The 26983-nt window shown below is 51.8% G+C and overlaps 10 protein-coding genes across 10 annotated transcripts; 5 read left to right on the top strand and 5 right to left on the bottom strand.

Moving 5' to 3' along the window:
• Nucleotides 1–713: 713 nt before the first annotated feature.
• On the top strand, nucleotides 714–2917 carry HD553DRAFT_359028 (uncharacterized protein; the record flags this gene model as incomplete). The annotated part of the gene is made up of 7 exons (XM_046183927.1): nucleotides 714–844; nucleotides 926–1453; nucleotides 1572–1641; nucleotides 1723–1782; nucleotides 1855–1902; nucleotides 2041–2467; nucleotides 2781–2917. 7 exons carry the CDS (start codon nucleotides 714–716, stop codon nucleotides 2915–2917), a joined length of 1401 nt encoding a protein of 466 aa, XP_046035008.1.
• A 281-nt stretch (nucleotides 2918–3198) lies between these two features.
• Nucleotides 3199–5446, bottom strand: HD553DRAFT_325351 (uncharacterized protein; the record flags this gene model as incomplete). Its single annotated transcript, XM_046181600.1, has 7 exons — nucleotides 3199–3311; nucleotides 3368–3613; nucleotides 3676–3865; nucleotides 3946–4124; nucleotides 4188–4575; nucleotides 4650–5038; nucleotides 5164–5446. 7 exons carry the CDS (start codon nucleotides 5444–5446, stop codon nucleotides 3199–3201), a joined length of 1788 nt encoding a protein of 595 aa, XP_046035007.1.
• Nucleotides 5447–8461: 3015 nt separating this feature from the next.
• HD553DRAFT_343984 (uncharacterized protein) lies at nucleotides 8462–9208 on the bottom strand (the record flags this gene model as incomplete). Its single annotated transcript, XM_046182933.1, has 1 exon — nucleotides 8462–9208. One exon carries the CDS (start codon nucleotides 9206–9208, stop codon nucleotides 8462–8464), a length of 747 nt encoding a protein of 248 aa, XP_046035006.1.
• Nucleotides 9209–9484: 276 nt separating this feature from the next.
• On the bottom strand, nucleotides 9485–11410 carry HD553DRAFT_315178 (uncharacterized protein). The gene is made up of 5 exons (XM_046180455.1): nucleotides 11295–11410; nucleotides 11034–11239; nucleotides 10772–10967; nucleotides 10500–10702; nucleotides 9485–10406 (listed from the first exon to the last, which is right to left on the bottom strand). Exons 2-5 carry the CDS (start codon nucleotides 11195–11197, stop codon nucleotides 9641–9643), a joined length of 1329 nt encoding a protein of 442 aa, XP_046035005.1. The 5' UTR covers nucleotides 11198–11239; nucleotides 11295–11410; the 3' UTR covers nucleotides 9485–9640.
• A 191-nt stretch (nucleotides 11411–11601) lies between these two features.
• On the top strand, nucleotides 11602–12405 carry HD553DRAFT_315176 (uncharacterized protein). Its single transcript, XM_046180454.1, has 3 exons — nucleotides 11602–11847; nucleotides 11906–12151; nucleotides 12239–12405. The coding sequence occupies exons 2-3, from the start codon at nucleotides 11930–11932 to the stop codon at nucleotides 12314–12316; spliced, it is 300 nt and encodes a 99-aa protein (XP_046035004.1). The 5' UTR covers nucleotides 11602–11847; nucleotides 11906–11929; the 3' UTR covers nucleotides 12317–12405.
• Nucleotides 12406–15652, bottom strand: HD553DRAFT_315172 (uncharacterized protein). The gene is made up of 8 exons (XM_046180453.1): nucleotides 15475–15652; nucleotides 14930–15398; nucleotides 14609–14842; nucleotides 14142–14538; nucleotides 13942–14076; nucleotides 13725–13873; nucleotides 13174–13659; nucleotides 12406–13108 (listed from the first exon to the last, which is right to left on the bottom strand). Exons 1-8 carry the CDS (start codon nucleotides 15543–15545, stop codon nucleotides 12554–12556), a joined length of 2496 nt encoding a protein of 831 aa, XP_046035003.1. The 5' UTR covers nucleotides 15546–15652; the 3' UTR covers nucleotides 12406–12553.
• Nucleotides 15653–15833: 181 nt separating this feature from the next.
• HD553DRAFT_315171 (ribosomal RNA-processing protein 7-domain-containing protein) lies at nucleotides 15834–17431 on the bottom strand. The gene is made up of 2 exons (XM_046180452.1): nucleotides 16180–17431; nucleotides 15834–16036 (listed from the first exon to the last, which is right to left on the bottom strand). Exons 1-2 carry the CDS (start codon nucleotides 17375–17377, stop codon nucleotides 15951–15953), a joined length of 1284 nt encoding a protein of 427 aa, XP_046035002.1. The 5' UTR covers nucleotides 17378–17431; the 3' UTR covers nucleotides 15834–15950.
• Nucleotides 17432–17626: 195 nt separating this feature from the next.
• Nucleotides 17627–19440, top strand: HD553DRAFT_77238 (alcohol dehydrogenase). The gene is made up of 6 exons (XM_046184481.1): nucleotides 17627–18032; nucleotides 18095–18161; nucleotides 18246–18433; nucleotides 18566–18887; nucleotides 18954–19007; nucleotides 19086–19440. The coding sequence occupies exons 1-6, from the start codon at nucleotides 17736–17738 to the stop codon at nucleotides 19247–19249; spliced, it is 1092 nt and encodes a 363-aa protein (XP_046035001.1). The 5' UTR covers nucleotides 17627–17735; the 3' UTR covers nucleotides 19250–19440.
• Nucleotides 19441–24711, top strand: HD553DRAFT_77245 (uncharacterized protein). Its single transcript, XM_046184482.1, has 26 exons — nucleotides 19441–19774; nucleotides 19842–19889; nucleotides 19958–20102; nucleotides 20164–20492; nucleotides 20555–20617; nucleotides 20679–21026; nucleotides 21090–21148; nucleotides 21210–21320; nucleotides 21383–21433; nucleotides 21489–21554; nucleotides 21609–21674; nucleotides 21744–21826; nucleotides 21888–22042; nucleotides 22115–22120; nucleotides 22183–22293; nucleotides 22349–22375; nucleotides 22438–22507; nucleotides 22563–22648; nucleotides 22709–22808; nucleotides 22872–22940; nucleotides 23007–23108; nucleotides 23167–23288; nucleotides 23351–23457; nucleotides 23526–23632; nucleotides 23702–24405; nucleotides 24470–24711. The coding sequence occupies exons 1-26, from the start codon at nucleotides 19631–19633 to the stop codon at nucleotides 24560–24562; spliced, it is 3372 nt and encodes a 1123-aa protein (XP_046035000.1). The 5' UTR covers nucleotides 19441–19630; the 3' UTR covers nucleotides 24563–24711.
• A 791-nt stretch (nucleotides 24712–25502) lies between these two features.
• Nucleotides 25503–26548, top strand: HD553DRAFT_351428 (uncharacterized protein). Its single transcript, XM_046183613.1, has 3 exons — nucleotides 25503–25822; nucleotides 25892–26281; nucleotides 26349–26548. Exons 1-2 carry the CDS (start codon nucleotides 25575–25577, stop codon nucleotides 26247–26249), a joined length of 606 nt encoding a protein of 201 aa, XP_046034999.1. The 5' UTR covers nucleotides 25503–25574; the 3' UTR covers nucleotides 26250–26281; nucleotides 26349–26548.
• Nucleotides 26549–26983: the final 435 nt, after the last annotated feature.

Below are 26983 nucleotides of genomic sequence, written 5' to 3'. Positions count from 1 at the left end.
GTACGGACTCTGGAGCTTTGCGCGCGTCGGCGCTCGGTTCATTGCGTGAGCGTAGCACTGAAACTTGAAAGTCATGCTTCGGAAATGTCATTGGCCATATAGATATAGCGTCCTTGCGTCTTATGATTGACCAATAACGATATTGTCTTGCTCTTGCGTAGCTTAGCCCGTGCGCCGAATAGTCGTCCAAGCTCCGCCAGTCGCTTCTCGCCAACCCGACGCGTCCCACGACAAAGTGATATCAAACGGCTCGTCACGACTCGGAATGATCGGCGATCAGCGAGAGTAGATCGACTACAGCGAAGAACAAGAAACTTACAACCTACTTGATCGTCCTTACCTTCCTTTGGCCATCGAGTTTATTTGCAATTCGAGTGGATCACGTAACTCACGTAATTCAGCAAAACCTATATCGAGAAGGCTCGAGAAGCATCGACATCTCGCATCTCGCATCTCGATTCATCGACATATCGACAGAGAATCTTGCATTTCCAACACTCCAACGATACTAGCCGATATACTACCAGCTACCAGGCATACGACACTACTACTACTACTACTCCCCGTCCGTATCCGTCACTCGTCTCAGGACGACACGCTCTACTTCATCAGGGACACTACCCTGTCGACATACTCACCCTCATCGCGCTCGACACCTCAATCGATACTAGTCATCGCACTTGATACTATCTCGTTATAAGCCTCTCCTCATCATGATGAAGCTATCGAATGGAACAATCGTGCACTTCCGTCAACCGGGGTTGAAGGAGGGAAGAACGAAGGACATCATTCGTTATTACAAGATCGTTGGAGAGCTCGGGCAAGGAAGGCGCACGGTCTACAAGTAAGCACAGTACTTCTCGAATCGGCTACCCGTTCTAGAGTTCTCGCGGCTCATACCGCTCTACTGTGTACCTCTAATTAGAGCGACACCGGTTCGGAAAGCGGTCCCGTCAGCGGAGAAGGCAGAGAAGCGGAAGAGGACAACCACGGACAACTCTGTGGTGGCTGTTGAGGCGGGACCATCTGGATCGGCGGCGAAGGCGGGCGATGATGAACATCCTATCGAACTCGGATCGAGTGTCGTCCAGGTGGAACCGAGTGTCGTCCCGGTCAATTCCACGGCCAAACTCCCAATCAGTATCGTCGAAGTCGCATCTAGCAACATCGTGCTACCCGCTCCGGCTCCGGTTATCGAGGTCGGGACTAGTAGAGGAGCCAAAGGTCGTTTCGTCAGCAAGAAGAAGAAGAGGAAGACGGCAAATGCTGGCGTCTTCGGAGCTCCCGCCGATTCGGCTACGATCTCATCATCCACTATCACCGCAACCACCTCCATCCAACCTCCCCACCCTACCGTCGTCGTACCCCATCCGATTCCCGAGAAGTTTGAGAATGTACCCGATGAGCCGGACGTCGCGATCAAGTTCGACTACATGACGGCTCGAGAACACAGGTCAGTCCCGAATTCCCAGACGTTCATCCAGGCGGTCTTCCCCTGAGCCTTCTCAAACCTCCACACCACACCCATCGAGCAGCGATTGACTGACGACGGTCGCTTCTCGGTCACACAGGAAGTTCGTAGGGGTGCCGGCAGTGGACAGGTTGGGAAAGTTAGGGGAAGAGTTTTATTCGGGAATACAGGTACGTCCGCGCCCGGACGGAACGCTCGCCTAGCAAATCGCTAACAAAGTGTTTCGTATACGCGCGAACCTCACTGTACAGTTATCGGTCACCGGGGCTGTAGTGGAACCGATGATGTGTGGCTGGCTGGAGATCTTACAGGTACGTCCGCCGCCGAACGGATCCCGCTCTTAGCGGATCGCTAATGAACTACGCACGGACCTCACTGTACAGCCAGCAGAATCAATCTGGATGGTCGGTCTCTTTCTGGGTCTGATGATGGTGAGTATCGTTCCAATTTTAATCGCTTGGATGACAAGAACAGAGCTCATTCGCCGTCGCCCTCTCATCCATCGCCGCCCTCTCATCCGCCGTCACCCTCCAATCCATTGTCGATCTGTCATCCATCGTCGTCCTCAGCCAATCTACGAAGATGGACAACCATCCTTGCAACAAGATCCCATCATGAGCCTCGAAGCGGCAGCGGGTTCAAGAACTGTAAGGCCCATCGGCGACGACAGCAAAGGCCGGTGCCCGATCGACGACAGCGAACTCCGGTGCCCGGTACATCTCCCTTGGGGCGACTGCATGATCATCAAGGACAATATTGGCCGTATGGTTATCAAAGTACCCGGAAAATATGACGGCATCAAGCACACTTTCCATATCGTTCCCGGTAATCACGCGATCGGCTATCCTAGAATGAAACACGTGTTCTACTGTGCGGGCTGTCCGGAAGAGATGTCGAGTTGGGGTGCCATTTGGAACCACTCGAACCACTGTGAGGGTCTGCCTACTGGCACGAGTTGTGAGAAATTGGAAGGCGAAGACCTGGAAGACGAAGACCGTTAGCTGTTTGAAATGCACTTGTAGACGGAAGTATATGGTACTGCTATGGATCAATATCACGGCTATGTCACCTGCTTGATGGAGAATTTTGTGTTGGACAAGTGAGAGCCTTCCATCGTCCGAAACTGCTGGGAAGCCATGTCTCGATAGGCAGAAGAGATCAGATACCACGTATATACGTATACGATTCTTCATGTCACAGCGCTCCATCACGACACGTTGAATTGACTTTGAAACACCGGTATCATTACGTCGAGATCGAGAACGTTTCCTCGCGGCACACACCTGTTCTCGCCTGATTTCTCGTTCAGCAATCGGTACGAAACACCGTCCCATCAGGGAAGAAGCGGAAAAGGACAACCCGGACGACGTGGTTGTTGTGAATCCAGGAATGGGTGGAGCTGGACATCATCTTATCGGGATCGAGTTGCATCGAGCTAGAACCTAAGACCTTCGTCGAGGTCATTGAGGTCAAACTATGGCCAAGAACATACTATATCAATATCGTAAAAGATTACAAATCCGAGGAGTCTTGCTTGATACATTCGATTTCAACACCAAGACAAGTCTTGGAATGTTTGCAGATGGTGGTCCATCTAGAGGTGTGATAATCACAGCCACCACATTTGAAGTGGCGAGTTTGAATACGATAGCCAAGTGCATGTTTACCTGAACAGACTTCAAAAACGTGACTAGTTCCTTTGAGCTGACCAGGTATGTACATGGCTGTTAGATCGGTAAAGAAAGGATGAGCAACTCTAAGCTATCGAGCGTGCAGCAACCGCGGGAGTTTGGGGGAAGAGTGGAAGAAGGGGAAGAAATGGGAACAGCCGCCTTGGGGTCTCGATTCCCGGGTCATCAAGTCGTGGGGTCTCAAGGTATCGATCTATGGACTTACTACCCTTCCGCACAATCACGCATCCGCCCCATGGCAGTAGACAAGGATATCGCAGTTCATCCTCGCTTTCCGGTTCGGTTCCGCTTACGGGTTCGGCTACCGAGCTCGCCAGCTCGTCTACTTCATCGTCGGCCGACCCGCCGATCTTGAAGCTGGACGCGGGGAGTGAGTCGGCGTCTACATCGATATCGAGATCACGAAATATCTCTAAGAGTCCGGTCGCGACATCGGCCAACGACCGTGGGTCTGTAAGGACGTGCTTTCAGTACAGATCAAAGACGAAGCGCGTATCTCGTATGAAAGCGTACCGGTAGAGAGCATGCCTGCGTTTGGAGGCCGACGAAGGCAGAAACGTAGCAGGGACTTGATCTCCTCGTTCTTAACTGTGTCAGACTTGACTTCGTCGTCGTCAGCGATGTCGTTTTCGTATGACCTGTTATCGTAGATATCCGTGAAGGCCCGGCGTAGATCGTCCACAGCATGGAGGATGTCCTTTTCCTACAATCGCAAAACGTAAGCGGTGATCGCTCTCGTGAGCACGCTGGACAGGGGAAAGAGACGTTTCCGGTACTCCTCACCTTCGTCTGCTTGTAAACAACATTCATCAGTCGCTCAACATCGAAGTTGGCAAGAACATATCCCTGGCAATAATGCTCCAGTACCATCACCCCATATGCCCAATAATCGATGTCAGTATCATAGACCCTTGGAATTGCAGTCTTTAACAAGTTTGCAGTGACTTCAGTGTGATCTAGATCTGTTTCGAATATCCTTGTACGTCAGATATCACACCCCAGGCTTGATCTCGATCATGACTCACCTTCATCAACCATCGCTTTCAGCAGGAATGAGGTGACGACGCTGATTGGCATATACTGATATGTCGCGTGCATCCCTTGAAAATCCCCAACCTTCTTGACCCCCTCGACATCGCTCAGGACGACTTCGACGTCTTTGCTCGAGATAGCCGCTTCGCTTGAGGCAGATGCCATGATGTTTCCCCACTTCAAATCACAGTGGACATAGCCTGTTTGATGGAACCTGTACAAGGACTCTAGTCCTTTCTTGAAGATATGAAGGGCATCCTTGTTGTCATCTTCAAGAAAGGTATCCAGGCAGGTATAGATCGGCATGACCAGGACTGTGAATAGCCCAACCATCCATTCATGACCTGGGAGGAGTATCTCAACCCATCCACACATATAGGGCTGAAGGTTCGCGTGCAGACTCATGTCAGCGATCTATCTGCTAAGCGCGCGTTTCGTACGGGTGCAGTACGTACCTGTAGAACGCTGTGCCCAATTTCGATAGCAAGGTCAAACTCCTTGCCCAATTGTCCCAGGCGCTCGGTTGAATCGACCGCCGGCGTGTACTTGAATTTGATCGCTACCTTTTCTCCATCAATAGGTACGAAGAGAGCGGGGGGCAGCGATGATACGGTATGGGAACTCGTACTCGATGCGGTGTGCGGCCTCGAGGTCGAGGCGGTGTGTGGGCTTGGGGTCGATGGGGTGTGTGGACCTGAGATTGATGTGGTCGAGGTAGAGGTCGTATGTCTGACAATTTCCTTGCCCTTCCCCTTCGTCTTCTTGCTGAAGCGGCCTTTGGAGTTGCGAACCGTGCCTGAAGGAGATACATCGACAGGGGCCACGCTGGCGGATACTTCTTCCACTGATCAATTGGCGAGAGGAGTGGGTTTCGAGGAAGACGAAGACGACGGAAGACGGTGAGAGTCGAGACGATCTTCAGCTTCGACGGCGTAATCAAACGGAAATGTCAAGCTAAGACAGACGCACCTTTTTCGCTCTCCGTAGTCGTCGTGCGTTTCCGCTTCTCCTTCCCTCCTGCTTCGACCTCTTCCGCGACAATCCCTTCTCCATCGTCCCCCTTTGAGACTTCTTCCAGTCGGACCGGCGTTGCCTCGTACACGATCAAATTGCCCTCTCCTAGTGGTTCTCCTAGCCTCCAATAGGTGCTACAGTATCCTTTGGCTGAAGCGATCTTGAGACCAGCTTGTCGGATGTGGAGTATGGTGCCGCTTGGCAGTCTTTCGCCTTCGTCGTTCCACTTTATGTTCATCGTATATAGCGGAACAACGCCGACGTTCTTGATGTTTCTGTGGGTTTATCGGTACTCGACGCCAAAGGAGGTTCGTGATCGTCCGGGAGTTTCGTTCGATCACCTCAGTAACTAGTAGGGTGCTGCGTGTGCTACGTTGTGGGTAGATCAAGTAGCGATCGCCTGAATGACTGATGGCAAGTGATCGAAGAGCTAGAACCGGTTGTCAACGGCGACAGATTGCAAGCCGTAGGATTCAAATTGTAGGTTATGAGTTGTAGAGTTATAGAGTTACGAATTACGCGTTACGATATGCAAGCTAACTTCCGTACTTCCGTAAACATCGAGAAGATGACAAGATCAATCAGAATCTTCTAGCTTCTTGTCAACAACGTGGGAACGGTATCGGTTTGATCGGAGCGGAAACAATCGACCCATCACGCACATCGGTCGTCTGTCGTACACTTCGCGACCGGCGCGACCGGAGAACAACGGAACGATGATCGATGAGCCGATTGCCATCAAATAAGTGGATCATTCGCGGCTCCGACCTTCTGAAACGAGGGGCGGTGGCTTTTGATCCGCGCGCTATGGTCAGGCGCGACGTAGCGACCGGCGATCCGGCGACAAGGGTGGATCAGTCGCCTTCGCTTATGTGAATAGAACAATCGTGAGCGATCAGCGATCAGCGATCAGCAAGTAACGACCATCAACGGTAAATCTCGGCCACCGCGTCGTCATTCTAACGGTTGATCTCGCGGGTTCACTCCTTTCTCGAGGTTGTCCTCCCTTCGCTTCACGCGATCTTGCTCATGGAGCGTGACTCGCACGTCAGTGTATTCGAACCCTCGAAAGACCAGAAGCTTCTTGCTCCCATGATGTGATCTGCAATCTGCCGAAAAGCCTCGAGCTCCAATCCTCCGGCATGTGAAACTTCCACCGATTATAGGTAGAAGCGGCCTCTGAAACCGATGGACGAACGGGACCCACGGAAGCAACCGGAAGAAACGGTTTTTGACCTGTCGGATCGGCTCGCTCAGGAATGGCGACACCATCTTTCGATCGGGTGTCAGGTTCGAAACATGGCTTGACCGTACAACGTCGCATCTCGACTCGGTTCGTGACATTCATTGCCCCGATAGACAACCATTGATACAAGAATCAATGCACGACTTCGCTTGAACTTTTGGTCGCGCCTGGCCGAGCGGACGACTCAGTGGTGCTTTGAGGGCCAGATTGACGGCGCGAAGCGATCAGCCGCTAAAGCCATGATGCAGTATTGGATATCGTCCTCGAGGTCGGATTTCGCGCTCCACAGGGAGCGAAGCGAGCTGAACAGGCCAGGCTACCCGCACAAGCCAGATGGAATGTCTGCACCGACGAGTGATATCATGAGTCAAGCGACTCATTCCGGCAAAGTTACTCTGCCGGTCGAGGTTAGAGCACGGAAAGTAGTCGGGAAAAATGAAGCTTTGTACCCGGGAGAACGACGAGTCTTGCTCAACAATTTGGTCCCCTATTCTAAACGGCAACACGCTGAAGCTTAGGCAGCGAAAGTTACTCTGTGCATGGTCTCGCTCCAACCTCATCCATCAAGATTGCAATCGAGTGCAACAGAACGGCGATGTCGACGACCTGTGTCGGTTTCGCCCGTTTTTACCCGAGCAATGTTCGACAAAAGTAGGCTGACCGTTAGCCTGTTTTACAAGTCTCATCACATCATCACTGATCATCCGAGAGAGTCTCCTAGTGGTCAAGAGCTACGGCTCACACGTGCAGTCAGTCGTTGATTACCCTACGCGTCTGGTGGACTTAGCCAAAAAAGAACGACACAAGGGCAAGGTCAGAAAAAGGGCAAAAAGACAGACCTCACCCAGGGGGCGAACCGACGCGTCATTATCGATCCCAAGCATGGAGCCCAGAACGTAAATCCTAAGTAATCCGGATAAACCCAATTAAACATAACAGCTCTCAAATCATTGCTAATGTCCCCTATAGCTAAAATGCGCCGCGGTTCATATCTCCCGAACCGTTACCTCAAGCATGCTGAAACTTGGTAAAGACGAAGATCGGACCTTCATAAACCGATCCCTGATCCTGCGGACAATAGTCTGCTGCTAGTCGATCTTTAGGGGCCTCGGGGATAAGGGCTTGATCTGTTCAATCGCTCAATTTCCCTCGAGTTGGGCACGGCGTGCGCGCAGACACTACTTTCCTCCTGAATTGTGCTCTGCAAAATTCGAGTACGAACGAGGGGGGGTCGACCCGGAGTCGAATGCGAGTTGTCATCGCGTCTTGAAGTGGTCGAGACGCATAGGGCCGGACCCTATTTTGGCGGAATGTCCATAAGGTCGAGGTAAAAATGGAATTTCCGAGAGAACGCGATCCTTTAGCGAAATTCCGCCACGGCTGAAGTGCTGCAATCAATGCACGCAGACTATACAGATGGTGCAGTCCCCTATGGTGTATCTACAAACCTCAGACAAAGCAAGAAGATAGTCTGCAAAGACATCTTGCACAATCGCGAAGCTGCGCGCGCGAACGGCGAGGACTAGCGCCTCACGGTCGTCTGGCTCAAGCCGGTATCTTCATGTGATCCTCCTCGTCGTCTTTATCCATAGTCTCTCATCGATTTCCTCTACTTACCTCCCGGCATCCGCGATGATCGAGTCATGCGATGGTCCGCGTTGGAGAGATAACGCTTTCATCCTGCACCTGGGGCCACAACATCCCGAGCATAGCTTCATGCCCCCTCTTCCAGTCTCATCCCATCCGTCTTGTACCATATGAACTCGCGTTGATCGCGTAGACCATCTTTAGCAATTCGTTGATGATATTGTATATCTTATCATGGCCAACTTGGCGTTACAACGACTCCCAACGGTGGTAATAACCGCGAATCGTTATGGTCATCTTCTCTCTTCCACTACTTTTGAACCCAAAGCCCTAAGTCCGACCGTGACCCTAACCGCGAGCCCGTGCTCATTTACATCACCATCCCCGCCTGCAACCCCAACCCGACCCAGCGTCAACCTTCTACTTCCTCTTCATCTGACTCCTCCTGCCCTCTCCCTTCTTGGGCGGCCCTCTCCCTTCGATCCTCTTCACCCGAACCTCTTCCTTGCGCGTCCTCTCATGCGCATCAGCTAACCAAGCAAACGTGCCATAAGAGGCCGGTCCCTCCCCCTTGTTACTGGAAACCTGACCCAAACTCGCTCCGGCCGGTCCGAAACCGACAGGCTGGAAGCCTTCGGGTACGTCCCCACGAGCCTCGGAGGAAGCTCGGTAGTCCTTGATCGAGTTGTAAAGGTCGTCAGGGTTGATCTTCGAGTCGGCAGAGGCACCGGGGACGGTGGAAGGGTGGTAAGGAGAAGGGCGACCTGCAGGATGAAAGTCGGGATTCCGGAGGAGGTTGGACATTTGGCCAAAGACGGGTTCGGGTCGACCGGCGTTCCGTGCGGCAACAGCTGCGGGCAACAGACTACTACTCTGAATGCCACCTTCGGGGAGGACGACTTTACCACCCTTCTCCTTGCCCTTCCCAGTGAGCAAGGGGGTCCCAGCGCTGGCAGCTACGATCCGTTCTCGTTCCCGTTCGGCCCAATACGATGGCATAACGTAGTCCACCATCGATGGTCCTCGGAGCCGTTTCTTCAGGTACTTGGCACCCGTCCTCAGGTTTTGCGGGTTGTGAGAGGTTTGGAAGATTTGAGAGCGGACGAGTTGGATGGCCGCGATGGCCGAAGCCGGCGTTTTCGAGGACGAGGCGATGGAGGATGCCATGGTGTAGCTTGTCTATGTCGAAACGCTGTACGAAGTCGATCTTGCGATGTTTGATAGGCGTATAGGTGGTTGGATGGATACCTTTCCCAGGTCGAATCATCATCATCATGTGCAAGTGATTTCGAGCGCTTGACACGATTTCAGTAGTTTGTAGTTTGCGCGCTTCTGATTCGATCGTTCAGTTTCAGCGATCGATCCGCCGGATTGGGCGATACCCGCGCGAAGTCTGGCGATACCGTGCCCGATTGAGCCTTTGATGCGTATGATCGACCGTGTCTGATACTTCTGTGAGGGCTCAGACTCGAAATTACTGCATGGGCTTCCTTGCAACCGGTTTATATAGATACAAAGCTTGTACGGCAAGACGTGCGACATGCGAGACGTGAATCCGATTCTGATACGTAAAAGAGAAGGCTCGAACGGCATGCAGCTTTACTTCTCCGGCTTCGATTTCCTTTGGCCGTCCCACAGCTGGTACAGGTCGATCGTGGCCTGAGCGATCTTGTGATTCGGGGTATCTTCCGTTAAGGTCCCTTCCGGTAACAGACTCTCGATGTCATTCATGTATGTTTCCGTAGCTTCCGAACCTCCAATCGCCATGAGGCAGACGTAAACGGTCAGAAGAGAACCGATGTCCGTGAGGGTGGGCAGAGGAAAGTGTTGAGGCGAGAATAACGCCCTTTCGACGGAGAGGCTGTGATCGATGGTGTAGACGGCGAATGGCGTGTCTGGGCGGATAATAAGACGATCTCCGGCGTTCATCAGGATGACGCGTTCTTGTGCGATGAAATAGATCTGGGTCCCGCTGAGAAGAAAGATGTCGAGTGCGAATTCCGAGGAAGATCTGTACAAGTGCCCCGCGGTGCTCAGGGTAGTCGATCCTTCGCATTGATCAATCTCCTTCTGGATGCCTCGAAGACAACTGCGCGTCTCGGGCGTCTGGATGATCGCCTTGACGCGAATGTCTTCCGCCAAGGCCGGGTCGTCGAACGGGTAAGGGAAGATGCGGTTGGGGATCCCGGCAAAAGTCTCAGACATGCAGGCTGTTTGCTCCGTACGAAATTGTTCGACGAGGCTGGGGTCCGGTTGGAGATCCACCAGCTTGTCCAGATAATCCTCGATCGGGCGGGCTCGGGAAGGCAGGGTCTGATGAATTGCGGCGCTTTCGGAAAAAGAGGATAACATGCTTGCGAGGTTCCTGATGGAGAGTGCATTATATCACAGAGATCGTGATTCTAATCAGCGATCGCAGAAGCGAGGCCTATCTCATTCGTCCTTGGCCGAAACTCACAGTCCCGAATTGCAGAACTTGACCCTATTCCCCGTGGCATTCTCGACGAGCTCCTCGATCTCGTTCCTCCGCTCGGCCATTCCCGCGACCTTGAGGTGATCCGGTAAGATCAAGTTCATCTGAACCAGTCCAGCCTGGAAATGGACCGTCTTGCCGAAGACGTCGGCAGGACGACCCGTGATGTAGAGACGAGAATTTCGAACCTGCCAACAGTGCTAGTGAGCGACTCACAGGTGACACGATAACGATGTTGATGAGTTTGTGTTACATACCTGACGCCCGAGCGGTCCTTCGGGGAGGGTAGCAAGCGAGACTTGCAGTTGTGACGATGACGCGGACGCATCTGCTGCGAGGACATCCGACATCTTCTTCATATCCTTGCATATCTTTTTCCGTCTATTCTCATCCTCGTGCTGTTGAATATGAGTCATACAGAGTGCAGATAGATCCTTTCTCGTTCGCTTTTTCCTGTAAGATATTCTCAATCAGCTTCGGCCGTGACATTATCGGATGTCCTTCATCTCGATAACTCACCTGTTGAACGATTCGATCACCACATCGTCACATTTCGAACACTTGTGGTCGACACAGAGTCGATACTGGGGAAATTCACTGAGACGAGGATCGGCCGAATCGAAGGTGATGAGCTTTGGAGCATCTTTTGAGCAGAAATGACAGGTCGTATCGGTCATGGTCATGATGAATAGGTCGTTCTGTTTCAAATGTAGATTTTGGTACGGCTGTCAGCGAAGATGACGCAATGCCTCTGCTAGATTTCCGAATCGGAGAACTCACATCATAGCATGTCAGGATTCTATAGGATCCCTTGGGTCCGAGTCGTTCACCGATTCCTCGAATACTCTAACAGCCATCGGCGAGAGATCGATCAGTTCGAAACCATGAAAGGAGCAAGTCGAATCAAACAGTTGTACACTTTTGCACTTGCGCACTTGCACACTTGTGCTGATCCTGCTGAGCTGCTGATTACGGAGATATATGCGCGTCGCCCCCGTTTCGACGGCCATCTCCGACCGGATCAGGGGCCAAGGGCACGGATCTTCCTTGCTTCCTGCTTCTTGATCTGTTCGAGATGGATGACCACCGAGGATCGACTTGCAACTTGCACCCTGCCCGATCGCCAGAGTCAACGGAAATGGCATCCGAACAAAAGGACAAATGGATCGCCAGATCCACCGTGTCAGATTCTGACAGTTGGAACGACTGGGAAGTATGAATACCATATATAGAGGACAAGCTAGTTTTGAGAAGCAAGGTGATCTACTGAATCTACATCGACGCACAATTTCCTTTCAATCCTTCAACTACTATATTGCGGTTAGAGTATCAAGTGGGTATCCGCTCAGGTCTTTTGACATGGGACATATCCTTCTGACCGCGTGTTTCAGTATCGGCTTCGCTCAAGCACAGCAATGCCCCGATCCCCTAAGAAGAAAGCCGAATCAGACGGCGACACCAAGCCTGATGTCAAACCCTACGCCAAGTCTACCTCTGCCTCCGGCTCCAGTCCTAAGAAGGCTTCTCGAGGATGGACGAAAGAGGAAAAGGAAGTCATCCTGCTCTCCGTGATCGAATCGGCTCAAGTGGACTGGAACGTCATCGCAAGTCGATTGGAAGGGAGGACCGCCATGCAGGTGAGCATCGCTTCAGTTGAAATGCTCCGACTTAGGGCTAGCTCTCGTATACTGATCGCGTTGTCTGATGCATCCGGCTTCTATCAGGCAAAGGATCAGTGGCGACAGGTGCTCTTACCCGCAATCAAGAAGAACGACGCCATCTTCGGAGTCAGGGGAGGGTAAAGCGGATCGAGCGTTGCCTTTCGCGGAACACGGCAGGCGATAGAGACCGACGCTAGTCGCTAGTGGAACCGGATGGATATGTACCGACATGCCGTGGATACTCGCAATCCGTATAAGAGATATGAGAGACTGGTGATACACGAATACTGCTACTACTGCTCGTCACAATCTCATATTTCGATTCCCTTTTGGTATGCTTGAAGCCTACTGAGTCGCATCTCGACCCTCCGCGAGGGTTCATCGCCTTCGATATCCGTCCCCACCCCGTCTATCATCCTCATCTTCCCGCTTGACCCTGACATCCCTCGAAGGAGACCTTCTCCTCGGAGGAGGCGAATCGTCATACCTCCGTCTAGGAGGAGGCGATCGGCTGTCGTATCGTCGTCTTCCATCCCCATTATCTCTGGGTCGTCCGTTCCGATCCTCGCCGTCGTATCGCCTTCGAGGTGGAGGGCTCCTGCTATCCTCATACCGTCTACGGGGAGGAGGAGGCGGGGAACGTCCATCCCGATCAGACCGCTTGGGAGGAGGAGACCTGGAATCCGAGTACCGTCTTCGACGAGGAGGCGAGCGGGACAGGCTGCGGTCCCTACCTCCTCGTCGGGGAGAAGGCGAACGACGTCGGCGGGGTGGAGATCGGGATCGGGAAGAGGCAGAAGAAGAATCGGAGTCCGAATCTGAATCGCTCGAAGAGTCGGAAGACGAGTCGCTGCTGTCGCTCGAACTGTCGCTGTCGGACGATTCGGCTTCGAGAGCAGCTTGTCGCTGGGCCATAATGATTTTCGGAGCGTTCTGTCAGAGGGATCACAAGTCAGCTTCTAAAAGCTAGATTTGCCCTGCGCGTCGGATCGACTTACTTGTAACCAGGTTCGCATGTCTTCGGTGATGAGACCGAGTCCGATCGAGGTGAAGTAGTTGATAGCGAACCTCGTGTTTTTCGGGTTGTCCGTGGGGAAGATTCCCGTCAAGGCTTGTTGCAACTCGGGCTCCTTGAGCCTGGCGGCCATCTTTTTCAGCCCGACCTCCTCCATGACCTCTTGCATCAAGATTTTCACGAAGATACGGCTCGACGAGGTCGTCTCCTCTTCGTTCATGTGCACAACATGCAAAACGGCCCACGAGATGGCATCAGACGCGACGAGGTGACCGAAAAGACGGGCAATGTTTCGCAGCTTGTTGGTCTCGTATCGATGGATCGTCTCGTAATAGGTCCCGAAGGCCTCCTGGAACGACTCCGTCCAGATCCGGTTGAGCTTGCAGAATCGTTCGGCAATCAGACCGTAAAACTGGGTGTAGGATCGTTCTTGCGAACAACACTCGATGATCATGTTGCACATCTCGATCTGTCACAAGCGGTATCATGTAGCGATCAGAATCGATACTTTCGTTTTAGATGATTTGAGCTCACCTCTTTGCCCTCGGGTACCGAAATGTTCATCAGCTTGTGAACCGCTTCCTCGAATCCAAGCGAGTTCATCAAGGTCAAGTAGATAGTCCTCCTCAAGTTGATCAGGTCCGTTTCAGTCATATCTTGGATACCCTCCAACTCGGGAGCCACTGTTAAAGCATTTCCCGAAGATGAGTGAATTATCCCAACAAACGAGCGGGCTAGACAAGGTACTTGCCGTCCTCATCCTCTTCATCGTCAGATCCTTCCTCGCTACCACTCTCATCATCGGAATCGCCTCCCAAGATCTCCTCCTTGATCTCGGCGTACTTTTCCTCGTTGTCGAGGAACTTCGGATCAGCCTTGAACACGTCTGCATAAACAATCCAAAAAGTCAATCCAGGTTGTCAAGCCACAATGAATCCGTGCGACACGTACTCAACGTCTCTTCTACCTTCAACTCGTCGTCTAGAGCGATCCTATGCGTGATCTGCTCGTCCTCCTCAACCAAATCCAGCCCTTCAGGGATGATCGGGTTGTCCTTGAACTTGTCCCTCCTGACCTGGAACAAGACCTCGATCATATATTGGACCCTCTTGTCGATCGCCCCCTCGTGAAGTACGGCTCGGAATCGCTCAAAGACTCCGTTGTTGGCCTTGGGAGAATTCTCAGCGAGGAAAGCTCCCACCTCTCGCATGAAGCCGACGGCGATCTCGACGCTATCGTCGGTAGGCTGCTCGAGCATCAGAACGAGCATTTGAAGGGCGACGATCTCGTGGGCGACGGATTGGTTGACGAGGTGAGCGATGAACGAGGCGGTGGCCTGGCATACGATCTGTCCGGGAATAGGGCGAGATTACAGATCAGCACGCTGCCTGAAATCATATGACCATATCTGGACTGACCTTGTCGTCACGTTTAAAAGCCCTCCTGAACTGACTAATCAGTCTGACGAGGACCAGCTCTCCGACCATGGGCAGCTTGGTGTTGATGATAGCGATGAGAGCGGAAAAGACCGGAGTGAACGGCAAGGAAGACGCTTGAGCTTTCATGATCGCACGAGCGAAAAGGCCTCGTCCGCGGATGAGGTTCTCGTTGAACATTTCGGGAACGACGTATTTGATGTTGGCGACGTTGACCTGACATGGGATTTCGGACACGGACCAGAAAGCAGTCAACCATCTGACGGAAAGACTAGGACTCTTCTTCGGCCAGATACTGCTCACCTTGTTGATCAGACCGTTAATACTCTTCCTCAGCGCGTCCCAAGTCATCCTCTGCCACTCGACACTGCTCTTGTCCTTTTCCGCATCCTTCTGCATCGCCCTCAACCTGCTCGGCGGGATATAGGCTCCCCCACTCCTGGTACTGACGAGCTTGGCAAACTCGGCAGCCGGATCAAACTCCGACTTTTTGGCCACAGCATTGTTTGCAGACCCATCTGCTCCAGCCGCGGTTTGTTCTTCCAACAACCTTTCGGCGAGCTGTCGTTCTCGTTCTCTTCGTCGGAAAGGATCGATATCGACCACTCGAGGGAGGTTGATTCCAGGTGCAGCGGGGGTCTGAGCGGTAGATGGAACGGGACTACGTGCTCCAGCCGGTGCATCCCGATCGTGGTACTCTTCAGGGGACCTGGATCGTCTCCTTCGAGTGGGAGGAGAGACGGATCGATCTCGCGGCAAGGGGGAAATCGACCTGTCAAGTTGCAAACCAAATTAGCCTTTCTTCTTCCCTCTGAATTGTGATCTGAGGCAGAGATACAACAACATACCTCTTTCTTTTCTTTTGATCAAAGTCATCCACGTCGGTCCGCCTGGAAACAGGTGAGGGTGATCTCGACATCCTGGCCAGTATCGTACTCGTTCGATTTGACTTCCGATGACCGAAGATGTAACAGCAGCCTGCAAATCTTGACTATCGTGGACTCTGACGGAGCTTGTGGGTAGAACAATGGGCAGCAAGACTATGCAGGCTCAGCTATGGTCAGTTGTTCAAGGACGATGTCGAACCTGAAGCTGAGAGCAGGCAGAGAGAGGAGCGAGACGCGTGCGGATCCGAAAAACACCATGGCACACGTGATTACATAATCAAGAAAGTCTACGTTTCAGGACCAGATCGAAGATACAACCCCTGAGTGCTTTGCATACGGAAATGGAACAAATGAACATATGATATAAGTGAACAGCATACAAATAAGTGAATCGAACAAGTCCCGTCGCCCCTCGACTGCCGTGGCCTTGTCCCGCTCTAATAAGGCTTGAACCGTCTCTGCGCCTTGAGGTCCGCCACCTTGGCTTGATCGTCGGCGAACGCCTTTCGGAGGTCCGCCAGGTCTGTAAGAGTGAAATAACGATCACGCAAAGTGAGAGAGAGAGCGAGAAGTGCAAATCGAAGGAAATAGGAGAAGGTGGAAGTATGTTAGGGTTAGCCAACCCGCACTGGTCCCCGCTCGAGACAAGCAAAGCCGAAAACGCACCCTGTCTCTTCTTCTCATTCCTCTGAAACCGGTAGAACCCATCCAACTCCACCCCTCCCTTTCTCTTCTTGCCTCTCTGTAACCCTTCCCTTGCATCCACCGTAGCCTCCCCACCGGCTTGTACCTTTTTGCTATCCAGGACGAACCTCCTCGAAGCCACCCCGACCCCGCTCGCTCCCTTTCCTGCGGTCCTCCCGAACTTGCCTCCACGGACGACGAGGGTGAATCCGTCCTCGTCGACGATGGCACCCTGGGTCGTCTTGCGGCGTTGAACTTCGAGGTGGTGATCATACAACGCCAAAGCCGAATCCGCATGACTCTTCACGGCCGAAATGTCTGGCCGGGTAGCCTTGTGCAACTGAGTGTAGTACGCCAACCCGGTCTCCTTGGCGGAGTGTACGAGCGTAATGGCTGGGCGGGTAGGAGCGTGCTCTAATGCTCGTTGGAGGGAGAGGGGGGAGAGGTAGGTGACATAAGCGGAAGAGGAGCAGGGCAGGAAAGGTTGAGAACGGGGGAAGAGGGAGGGGAGAGGAATGATGGACGGAGCGGAGGGGCCGGATTTGTGTTTACGTCGGCGTTTCTTGTTCGACTCGGTTCCGGCTGTGGTCGCAGGTCGAGCGGGCCGAGAAGTGTTTGCTGATGTCTCGACGTCGATTCCACCTTCGGCATGCATAGGTCCGTCTTCAGCCTGAGTCTCCAATTCCTCGTCGTCTTCGTCCTCAACCTCGTCTTCATCGTCGCTATCCATCCAAGCCTCCACCCCCTCATTCCCAACCCTAGAGACCTTGATCGAGATGTTCTCCACAGGTCCGTACTCCTTGAACACGGACCTGATATCCTCGGCATCCATATCTACAGCCAAATTCGCTACGAACAGCGTCCTCCCCGGTGCAGAGCTTGGTTCTCCACGACCTTGGTCTGCAGCGTTCGTTTGCAAGGTAGGTTTGACGAGGACCGGGTCAACTTTGCCCGTAGAAGGTCCAGCAGAGACCTGGCTGGCTCGAGTCTTATGTTCTCGGATCCATAGGTAATGGGCAGCAGGTGCTTTACCCTTCGCGGCTTTTGTAGTGGGATCGGTAGATAGGGTGATATGAACGGGGACAGGGCGGAACCCCGAGTATTGGGTGGATAACACAGCTCCTGCTGGCCCTTGGGTGGCACTGGCTTTGGCTTGGACGTTGGATTTGACTTTGGGCATTCTAAACCGATGTAAGCAGAGTAGTTCAAGTCTGATGCTGAACGTCAGGGATCATGCAACGACTTGAAGAGGATAGCCACAAGGAGATGTAACTTAGCGATCAGCGAGAAGTTGTCGCAAGGTTGCCCAAGTTTGTGAAACAAGATGTCAGTCTCTGACAATCACGTGACCTCGTGCTTCTCAAAGTTGTCAGGGTGTTAGCCTTTGGATTCGTCATCCCCCTTGCACCTCTTTGACCTTTGCAGGTGAGATCGAATTCAAGTTATACGGTGCAAGGGAGTCTGACCGTTAAGCACGTTAGCACGAACAAGCCACCCGAGTTCAAAGCTACTACGTTACTATTCAGCTCACACTCGCCATGCGCCAATATCAACTCTCCCATCGCAAGGACTTTTCCGGCCTGACGCTGCACGATGACATTCCCAAACCGCAACTCTCCACCGCGACCGAGGTCATGGTCAAGATCCGTGCTATCAGCTTGAATGCCCGTGACTTGCAGATCGCGACAGATCAATATCCTGCTCCTCATGCTATCAAAGACAACCTGGTTCCTGTTTCGGATGCTGCCGGGGAGATTGCCGAGGTGGGCGAGGAGGTGGAGGGGTGGAAAGTTGGGGATAGGGTTTGCACGGTCTGTTTCTTGGGGCACGACCAGGTGAGCATAGACAGCGGCGAGAGATGGAAGAGCAATGCTTACGACTGTGATCATCTTTCCAGGATGAGGATGTGCAGATGCACTCTATGGTTCGAGGTCTAGGAGGCGCCATCGACGGTGTCGCAACGGGTAAGCCGGACATCAATCCCACTTACCCATTCGCCTTCGTTCAAACTCTAAACGATATCCTCCACGCCTTGAAATCCTTCTCAGAATACTTCACCGTCGATCACACCCAGCTGGTCCGAATGCCCAGCCATATGACTTTCGAACAGGCTAGCACCCTTCCTATCGCAGCGGCTACCGCTCAGAATTCGTTGTATGGACATCATCCGGTCTTGCAAGCTGGGGATACGGTCTTGTGCATGGGGACTGGAGGTGTCTCTTTGTTTGCCGCGCAAGTGAGTCGGAGTTCTGGCTTCATCGCAATGCAAACCCCCCCCCCCCCCCCCCCCCCCCCCCCCCCCGACGAAGGGTGCGTCTCGCTCGCTCCCATTTGGCTGATCCCGTCGTTTTGCTTTCTTTCGACGCAGATCGCTTTGAACGCCGGCGCAAAGGTCATCATAACTTCATCCTCTTCGGCCAAACTCACCCGTGTCACCTCTCTGCTCCAACCTCTTCTCCGCTCTACCAGCTCGCCAGATACGATCCAGACCATCAACTACAATGAACACCCCGATTGGGACGTCAAGGTCGCAGAGCTGACGGGTGGCAAAAAGGTGGATTTCGTCATCGAGATAGGAGGCCGGGCGACTTTAGGGAAATCGATCAGGAGCACCCGGGCTGGTGGGTTGGTTGCGATTTCGGGATATATGAGCGATTATGGGAAACCCGACGAGAAGGCTAACCAAGAGGGTAGGTTCGACATGGCCGGATTGGCATTGCGGCTCAGCTGACCTGACTGATGAGGTGTTGACGTAGATCTGGCCAAGATGCTCCTCTACGGCGCTGTCAACGCTCGAGGTAACTTTGTCGGTACGTCACTTTTCCGACTCTTTTCCAAAGCTCTCTAGTCCGAACTGAATTCGAATCGTTTTCTTCTGGTTCTTGCAGGCAACAAGGTTCAGTTCGAAAAGATGAACCGGGCGCTGGAAACCGGAGGTGTCATTCCTTTGGTAGACAAGGTCTTTGAGTTTGAACAACTCAAGGAGGCTTACGAGTATTTGCAGTCGGGCAAACAGATCGGGAAGGTTGTCGTCAAGGTGTCGAGCGATTAAGAGCAGGATATAGTTGGATTTTGCTCGACTGCAAAGGGTAGATAAGTGCACATGAAGGATCTGATAACACTACATCGCATAGCATTGACATAATACACTGCCTAATGTCCACATCGATCTCAATCTTTCCGAAAGGCATCCTTTGCTATGACGTCGTGGCTCTGGTAACTCCCGGCCGGTCCGCGCTAGATTCCGATCAGATCCCTTTGATCTCCCTTGCGTTTCAGGTTGAGATAACCGTCTGACCCGAATCGAAGTCCCCTTTCTCTCTGAATCTGCTACTTGCAACCTGATGAAAGCGAACAAGGCCGCTCCACACAACAGGTTGCTCTAATCAACGTTCTCTGTTAACAACGTCGTATTGGCTCGCCAGGCACACCAATGTCTTCACTATCTGCTCAACCGACAGGAACAGCAGTCAGCCTGGAAGAATCATACAAGGACGTTACCGAATGGTATGCCTCGAGGACCACAGTCAATGATGCGTCGAGTTTTCGGGTGCTGGCTGTATCATTACTGATCCTGGTAAGTTTGTCAAATATGGTTTTTCCCGCGGAGATGAGATACGACCGAGGCTTACCACGGTTTACAGCCTTGGATCGTCTTGGGATTCTTTGCTTTCATCAAGTTCAACCCGAATGTGAGTGATTGAATTCTCAAATCAACTAAAGATCAAGGCAAGTCGCTGACTTTCTACAACGCCCTAAGACATTTCTGACTCCGAGAATCCGCAAGCCTAAGGGTGGAGTTGTGGACGCGGACTTCGACCCCAACGGATGGCTGAGGAATTACTTCCTCAAGTCGGAGATTGATTGGCTGAAGTATGGTATCCCATACAAAAAGAAGCCTTGGAGTGAGTTTCACCCTGACTAGGAGCACGAGAACAGGAGACAACTGAACACGAATCGATGCAGGTTTCGACAATATCGTCGTACTCCGCTTCACGCGCGTCCTGTTTCACCTCATGTGTGTCATCGCGGTGCTTGCCGGAACGACTTTGATACCTACATATAATACCAACACCGCCTCGATGAACACATCATTCTTCAACGAGACGTATGCCAATGCCACCGGTACCAACGCGGCGACCTCGGCCGCAGACAAAGCTCAGTCTTTTCTGTATTTCGATCAATTGAACGCCAAGATCACCAACATAGACGAAGAGCTGCTGTGGTACCCGGTGGGCGTTTGCGCTGCCATCACTTTGATCGTGCAGCTCACATTGATATACCATACTAGAAGTGTACGCTCCATGAAACTCAGAAGCCCCCATGTATGCTGATGCGTAGGCCTCTCTTCTCATAGCTCACGAGACTAAAGTGTCAATGGCTAGCCTCGCGCGGAGATGTCTATCTAAGGACTCTGATTGTGGGTGCTATACCTGGTCTCGGTCCATACGGTCGCTTATCGCAAAATTTCGATCTGCCAGTTTAGGAATTTGCATGGTTACGGCAAGAAACTATCGGATCAGTCGTTCCAAGAGCGCTTGCAGTCTTCCTTTCAAGCCATGGGTTTGCCAGCTCCCGACGTTGCCCAGTCGTTTAAATTGAAGGACTCTTTTGCTGAAGGAATCGTCAGGACCGCCTTCAGGAGGATCTGCTGTTGCGGGGACAGCAAGTCAGACGAGACATCTGGCTTCCTGACAGGCGGCGGGAAAAGGAAGGCCCTGTACCACTTAACTGTGCGTATCAACAAGATGGTCACAAGGTTGGAAAAAACTGTCGCAGGCTACCACATGAGACGGGAAGAACTGGCCCCGATTGATGGCAGAATGCTTGTAAGATCCAGTCTATCAGCGATGTGTCGCTGATAAGCTGAAAGGGTCTATTTCAATCTTCAGTCGACTACTAGAGCATATCCTGATGGCCCAGTCATTCGTACGATCGTCAAATCGCTCATGTCAGTAGTGACACACTACTCACTTGTGACTATAGGCTGAGTGAATTCAGTCGTGTTACAGGTCCGAGAAGAAAGGGAAGACGAGTATTCTACACGTACTAGCGAAATCGGTCAGAACATCACAAACTTACCGAGCAATAAAGGCGCGCTGCACATCGTTGCGGAGTAATTGGTCAGTGAATCCATTCACGGTAGAGAGAGGAAGTACTGTCACTAATATATGATGTTACACAGCCATAAACTACGCGTTAATCAGTTACACGCAGCAATTGGGGCTCTCTATAGGTACGACTATGCCCACGAATCTGCAACTTCGACCGCTATTGACGATCTACTGTAGCTTGGTAGATAAGAGCGGCAATAATAACGAGAAGGCTGTGACCAAATGCAACCTGGAATGGATATCGTGAGTTGCCTATAGTAATGAATACTGTCAAGGCTTATTCACGGTGCAAAATAGGACACTCGTGGCCAAGCAAGAGCATCCGGAGGCTCGATCCGCCTTTCCCAAATTTTGTGAACAGCTGTGAGCGAAGACCACGTTGTCACGAGACGAAATGACACGGTGCTGAACTTATCTACACGGTATTGTCAGTCTCAAGCATCGAGCATTAAGACGACAATATGCTATGCGACGCAAGCTCAAGTCGGCCGTCAAAGAGGAACCAGATGGTTATAGTCGGTAGACAAAGCCATCAATATCGAAAAGTCGTCGACGCTGAGCAAAGTCTCTTCGTAGTCTCTTGCATCCTGCCCACAATTCCTGTCGCTTATGGAGCTCTCAGAGCCATCAAGCGGCTGGGTCATTTCCGGCTCTTGAAAAGAAAAGATCCAGATGGCGGTTACACCAAAATAGCTGTGAAAGACCATATCATCTGCGCTGGACCCGTCAGGGTACGTTGGGGACTTTTTTCATGCGCTATCCACCTGCTGCGAATGCTGACATTGGACTTGTACGTCAAGCAGGACATGGTAAGTCCGGCCTATGCTCATTCGAGATTTTCCCAAACATGGCTCTGACGCACTTCGATCAGCAATGGGATAGCCTCGGAGATACGAAACTTCAAGCCCTCAAGCGCCAGATCATGTTTTTTGTGACTTTCTGCTCGACTGTTCTGATCGTGACCGGTCCGGTCACCCTTCTGGTAAATCGCCATGTCCTCTTCCGAGATAAGCATGATTGATGATCGTCCGCTTTAGGCCGCTGGCACAGCCAAATTTGCATATGTAAGCGTAACAGTACCTTGAATTCACCTTTCTTCGACAGGCTGACAGGCTATTCGCTTCAGATTGGTAGGATCTTTCCATTCATGGAGGGATGGGTGGACAGGCACCCTCAAGTCGTGGCTACCATATCGCGTAAGGCAAGTATGTCTGAATGAAATGTTCGCCAACGCTAAAACAATTTGTACAGTGGTTTTGCCCATTGTAATCATGGCTTTGGTCAATGGTGTTCTGGTGCCGTTTCTGGTGGAAGAGTCGGCAATTTTCAAGGGCGAGGTGAGCGAGAACACAACTTCGCGTCATTGTTGGAAACCCTGCTAATTTCGTTTGCAAAAGATAAGCCACTCTGTGATGAATCGGTCGGTTATGAAGTACCTGTACTTCTTCCAGGTCTGCCAAACTTTCGTGCTTTTCATCCTATTCGGATCTGTCGTCGGTACGTACACGGGTCTATGTGGTCTGCTGCGCTCCATGCTGAAATCAGACAAGCGAACAACAGCATTCCTCACCAATTTTTTGCAACTCCTGCGGAGTCGCCAGTACGATCAAATTCTTCCGAGTCTCCTTGGTAGGGAGATTATATATGTAGCGTTGCTGGCATAGCTTCACTGAACACACCCTTTCTTTGTCTCAGAAACGATGAAACACTCACCTCGCGAAATCACGAATTCTTCCACCTACTGGTTGGCATGGCTTGCAATGCAAAGCGACTTCGCTTTCTTCGGATTCCTGTTTGGTAGGCAGCGCCACATCACCGATTTCAAGTCGTTCGACCTGCTAATTCTGTACGCCAGGCTGGAAAGAGCGATTCTTTCGGTGGTGGAACGATTATTGCACGAAAGTGCCAGTCCCGCGAGACGAGTTTAATCTTCAATTGGCTGAGCCTTTTGATTTAGGCTATCGAATGTCAAACGTGGTAAGTGTCATCTCAGCATGGGAATTGTTCAAGATCCTTACGCAACATCTTGCCCGATGCAGATATTTCAAATGACAGTAGCGTTGATCATGGTGCCGATCGCTCCACTGTGCGCCATCATAGCCATCATCATGCTTTTCTGGACATACAGCTCGTACAAATTCCAAATGTGAGTGCGGAACGGACTTCGACGAGGCACCATCCAGGATGTTGCTGACTCTTTGCTCTTGTCGAAAGACTGATCATCTGTCAGGACGACTGGGAAGGTCGCGGTGGCGTGTGGGAGACATTATGTTCGCTATTGCAAGCCGGCCTGGGCATCATGCATGTCATATTGGCAGGTGGTAAGTTGAGCTAGAATGCATCTCTGCTTGCGATCCGTAATGTTCACTCCTTTTGATTACGTCTCGCAGTGTTAGCATACCATGGTCAATCATGGATCCTTCCGATCGGGGCTCTTGCTCCACTCGCGCTCCTTTTGCTGGCGAACCCGACTATCTTCAAAAGAGAACACGAAAGGATGGAAATGTGCGAAGTCGTCGCATTGATGAGCCTGAAGTTTGGGTCAAAAGCGGATACCGAATATGACGAGAAGCAACCCATCAGTGAGAAGGGAGAATACAGCGAAAAGAAAGGAGCCGGCTCGTTCAGCCTGAGCAGCATACAAACTGCATGCCAGACTTTGCTACATGTTCAGCAAGATCAGAGCAAAAGACAAGGCGAGATCAAGGACCTCCTGGATAAAACCAGCAGCAAAGAATCAATCAAACATCGCTTTAAGAAACTCAAACAACTCGGTCGCGGTGACCTCGAAAAGGCCCGCAAGGTACTAGTGAACAAGAAGACTGACTATTTTGGCCATCCGGCATTAAACCCGTCAATGAGTCATCCTTTCTACAACCTTCTCCTGGAAGTGAAACACGGTAAAAGTTTCATCATGCAATTCACGTTTGAGATCAGGTGGAAAGCCGCATGTGGGGACAGAAAGGCGACTGTGGCGGGACACTGGTTGCTAACGGGTATCCTGCGGGTGACGGAGAAGGGTCTGGTACCGAAGCCCACGGGCAAAATTACCATGAGATCTTGGGTCGTACAGGTATCGGACAGCTTGCTAGAGGTGACTATCCGCCCTTCTGCACAGCTTTTGATACTACTTGGCTGAAACGGAGTTTATGTGACAGCTCTGGGCGAAAAAGCCGAAGCACGTCGAGAATTTCTTCAAGGACGCATTCAGACCCGGTGAGGCTGACAGATACACTGTCAGCGGCACATAATATATGCCATTGGACACCCTCTCACTGGTAACTATACTATATGCTGCGAGCTACATATAAATACCTCGAAATGGCGCGGAATTGCAGCGACAGATATAATGAGCCCGAGCGTGAAGCCTAGCAGTCAAAGCCTTCTTATATAAGTGAAGATTTCGTCACGGGTTTCCTTCATCCTCCACCATCCACTCCTCCGCTAACCCCTCCTCTCCGAAAGCGGGATGTCGCTTGATGATTACTACTGTGACGATTGAGCTTCACGAAACCCACGGCAATCATTGGCGTGACAAAAGAAAAGCCTCATTGGCATTGGTTCGCAACAACAGTACGCTCCCCTCGCATTGTACTCGCTGATACGCCACTAGCTTTTGCAAATACGAGTTGTAATGCAATCATCTCATCAAAGAACCCGATCTCTCATTCCATCTCATCGCGTGCGTTTTGAGGTAACCGGTTGGAACGGAATCTTCCAGCAGCAGGGTTCCGACTGCAGCACGTAAGCATCTTTCACTAGAGAGCGACCCGATCGCTCGATGTAGCGAGATCTGCATGCGTTTTCTCAAAGACGATGGTAGAAACTCTCTTCCTAGAGCCGATAAATGAACACATTATAGCAGCGAGATTCGCTCTGTTTGTCGATAAGCGCGTAACTCAACGGGTGGCAAAGGTTTCTGAACCCAGATCGAGATGCAACGGCATTACATGACGATCGGCTGGATTTGTGTGACGATTGGTCGCTGCTTGGATGATTATTACATCATAAAGGATTCGACCGATCCAAGCCTCATCCATGAGAAACTACGTCACCGGCCAGTATCCAAATTTACCCGAGCTGATTGGACTCGCGCGAGTCTTGTCAGATCGTCAGACCTATAAAAGCAATTCGAATTAGACCTTGCTTCGTTTGCTTCATCCAGGTCTTGGCCTATCTTGTCTTCTCGATTGTCGCGCAGTCAAATCTCCAAGGCCAAGATCATCACCCACTTGACACTCAACATCGCAACGGATCGCAAGAATGACCTCGACCGGTGCCATTCTTCTGGTTATTTCCTTCTTGTGTGGGCAAGCTCTAGCAGCTACCACTAGCGAGGTCACTCCCACCACACTTATCGGCGCGGCCACAGCTACCGTGACTAGATACGTCAAGGAGCAGGAGGACGAAAACGACAGGGACGACGAGGAGATCTTAGCATACTGTTTATTTGGTGTAATGGGCGTCGGAGGCACGATTCTGCTCTTGGGCTCGCTGTACACCTGTTGCAAGTCAGTGCGACATTGGGACATATTCACTGATCGAAACCGAATGCTGATCTTCATCGGTTCCCAAACCAGTCGGTTCAGAGGGCGTAGGAACACACCAACACCTGGTTGCGTCGAAGCGCAATCTCACGCTACTCCCAACACGAGCGAAGACGTCCCGCCCTATGAGAAGGCGCAGAACGAAGCGGCCAGCTCGGCCTCAAAACTAGGAGAGGCGCCTCCTTACTCGCTCCCGGACGACCAATCGGTTTCGGTACCAACTGCTCAACTCTCCTCGCCCGATGTGGAGAAGCATGATTGCCAGGAATCGACCGAAAGCTCTCTGGAAGCTACCAATGTGCAATCGATCTCGTATTCTGTATCTGCTAGTGATGCAGCTTCAATCCATGGGGAGAAGCAGGAACAGAACGAAAACATGCAGGTTCGCTGATCGACGATTGGAAGCCGAAGTTGAATGGTTCAGTACGTATCTCAGACTCTGTGGATCAGCGGGGACGCCAGGAAATTGATGTACATCGCGACCGTTTAGCTAGCGGAAGCTACCAAGGGCCACCAAATTATCTTCGGCTCATCCAGACTGAATGCCGCTTCCAAGTCATTGGATTATACACGATTACTACATACACGAAAAGTACACAGTCGGTATTGGGCAGGGTCTTTCAAATCGATCGTTGGCACTTTCTATTTCAAAAATCTACTGGCGGATGTGACGCTCCGCTGTTTTATGTTTCAGATGTACATCAGGTATCTGATATAATCAATCTTTAATGTCATTCCTTCTGCACATGTCGTCGCTCTGGCTTTCCTGCTGAATCGACATCAACACGAGTCCGGTCCCGATCACGATTGGCGGTTTCGAAAATCAGCGACGATCTTCCGTGCCTGCTGCCGTTACGACGACGGTAGATCCCAGGCGCACAGGTGAGTTGCTCGTTGATCGCTCTGAATGACTGGGTTACCTACCCTTGTTCAGAGGGTCACAAGCTCATTCACCATCTGAACCCACTAAAGAAAACGCCCTGTTTGGTTTAGACCTACTACAAGAAAGCCCCACTTGGTCGCTGCAACTGTTCGGAGCTTGTGAAGTCACTCCGAGATCACATATGCACGCCATCCGGTGAGGAGGACATCCGGCTTTGTCAAGTCATCAATGACATCACGGCA

Source organism: Filobasidium floriforme (genome assembly GCF_021052385.1).
Source record: "Filobasidium floriforme strain CBS 6241 chromosome Unknown HD553scaffold_17, whole genome shotgun sequence".
Taxonomy (NCBI): domain Eukaryota; kingdom Fungi; phylum Basidiomycota; class Tremellomycetes; order Filobasidiales; family Filobasidiaceae; genus Filobasidium; species Filobasidium floriforme.
This window is presented reverse-complemented; position numbering and strand designations above follow the sequence as displayed.

Bases quoted from the DNA above. Each gene is read 5' to 3' on its own strand.
- HD553DRAFT_315176 (XM_046180454.1), top strand. From the start codon at position 11,930: ATGCCCCGATCCCCTAAGAAGAAAGCCGAATCAGACGGCGACACCAAG. The intron at 12,152-12,238 runs GTGAGCATCGCT...GGCTTCTATCAG, and splicing joins AAGGGAGGACCGCCATGCAG to GCAAAGGATCAGTGGCGACA.
- HD553DRAFT_77238 (XM_046184481.1), top strand. From the start codon at position 17,736: ATGCGCCAATATCAACTCTCCCATCGCAAGGACTTTTCCGGCCTGACG. The intron at 18,888-18,953 runs GTAGGTTCGACA...GTGTTGACGTAG, and splicing joins CGAGAAGGCTAACCAAGAGG to ATCTGGCCAAGATGCTCCTC. The intron at 19,008-19,085 runs GTACGTCACTTT...TGGTTCTTGCAG, and splicing joins CGCTCGAGGTAACTTTGTCG to GCAACAAGGTTCAGTTCGAA.
- HD553DRAFT_351428 (XM_046183613.1), top strand. From the start codon at position 25,575: ATGACCTCGACCGGTGCCATTCTTCTGGTTATTTCCTTCTTGTGTGGG. The intron at 25,823-25,891 runs GTCAGTGCGACA...TTCCCAAACCAG, and splicing joins TCGCTGTACACCTGTTGCAA to TCGGTTCAGAGGGCGTAGGA.
- HD553DRAFT_77245 (XM_046184482.1), top strand. From the start codon at position 19,631: ATGTCTTCACTATCTGCTCAACCGACAGGAACAGCAGTCAGCCTGGAA. The intron at 23,289-23,350 runs GTAAGTGTCATC...TGCCCGATGCAG, and splicing joins GCTATCGAATGTCAAACGTG to ATATTTCAAATGACAGTAGC. The intron at 23,458-23,525 runs GTGAGTGCGGAA...TCTTGTCGAAAG, and splicing joins AGCTCGTACAAATTCCAAAT to ACTGATCATCTGTCAGGACG.
- HD553DRAFT_315172 (XM_046180453.1), bottom strand. From the start codon at position 15,545: ATGTCGAGATCACCCTCACCTGTTTCCAGGCGGACCGACGTGGATGAC. The intron at 15,399-15,474 runs GTATGTTGTTGT...GCAACTTGACAG, and splicing joins GATCAAAAGAAAAGAAAGAG to GTCGATTTCCCCCTTGCCGC. The intron at 14,843-14,929 runs GTGAGCAGTATC...ATCCCATGTCAG, and splicing joins TTAACGGTCTGATCAACAAG to GTCAACGTCGCCAACATCAA.
- HD553DRAFT_315178 (XM_046180455.1), bottom strand. From the start codon at position 11,197: ATGACCATGACCGATACGACCTGTCATTTCTGCTCAAAAGATGCTCCA. The intron at 10,968-11,033 runs GTGAGTTATCGA...AATATCTTACAG, and splicing joins GTGATCGAATCGTTCAACAG to GAAAAAGCGAACGAGAAAGG. The intron at 10,703-10,771 runs GTATGTAACACA...CACTGTTGGCAG, and splicing joins AAGGACCGCTCGGGCGTCAG to GTTCGAAATTCTCGTCTCTA.
- HD553DRAFT_315171 (XM_046180452.1), bottom strand. From the start codon at position 17,377: ATGCCCAAAGTCAAATCCAACGTCCAAGCCAAAGCCAGTGCCACCCAA. The intron at 16,037-16,179 runs GTGCGTTTTCGG...TCACTCTTACAG, and splicing joins GAATGAGAAGAAGAGACAGG to ACCTGGCGGACCTCCGAAAG.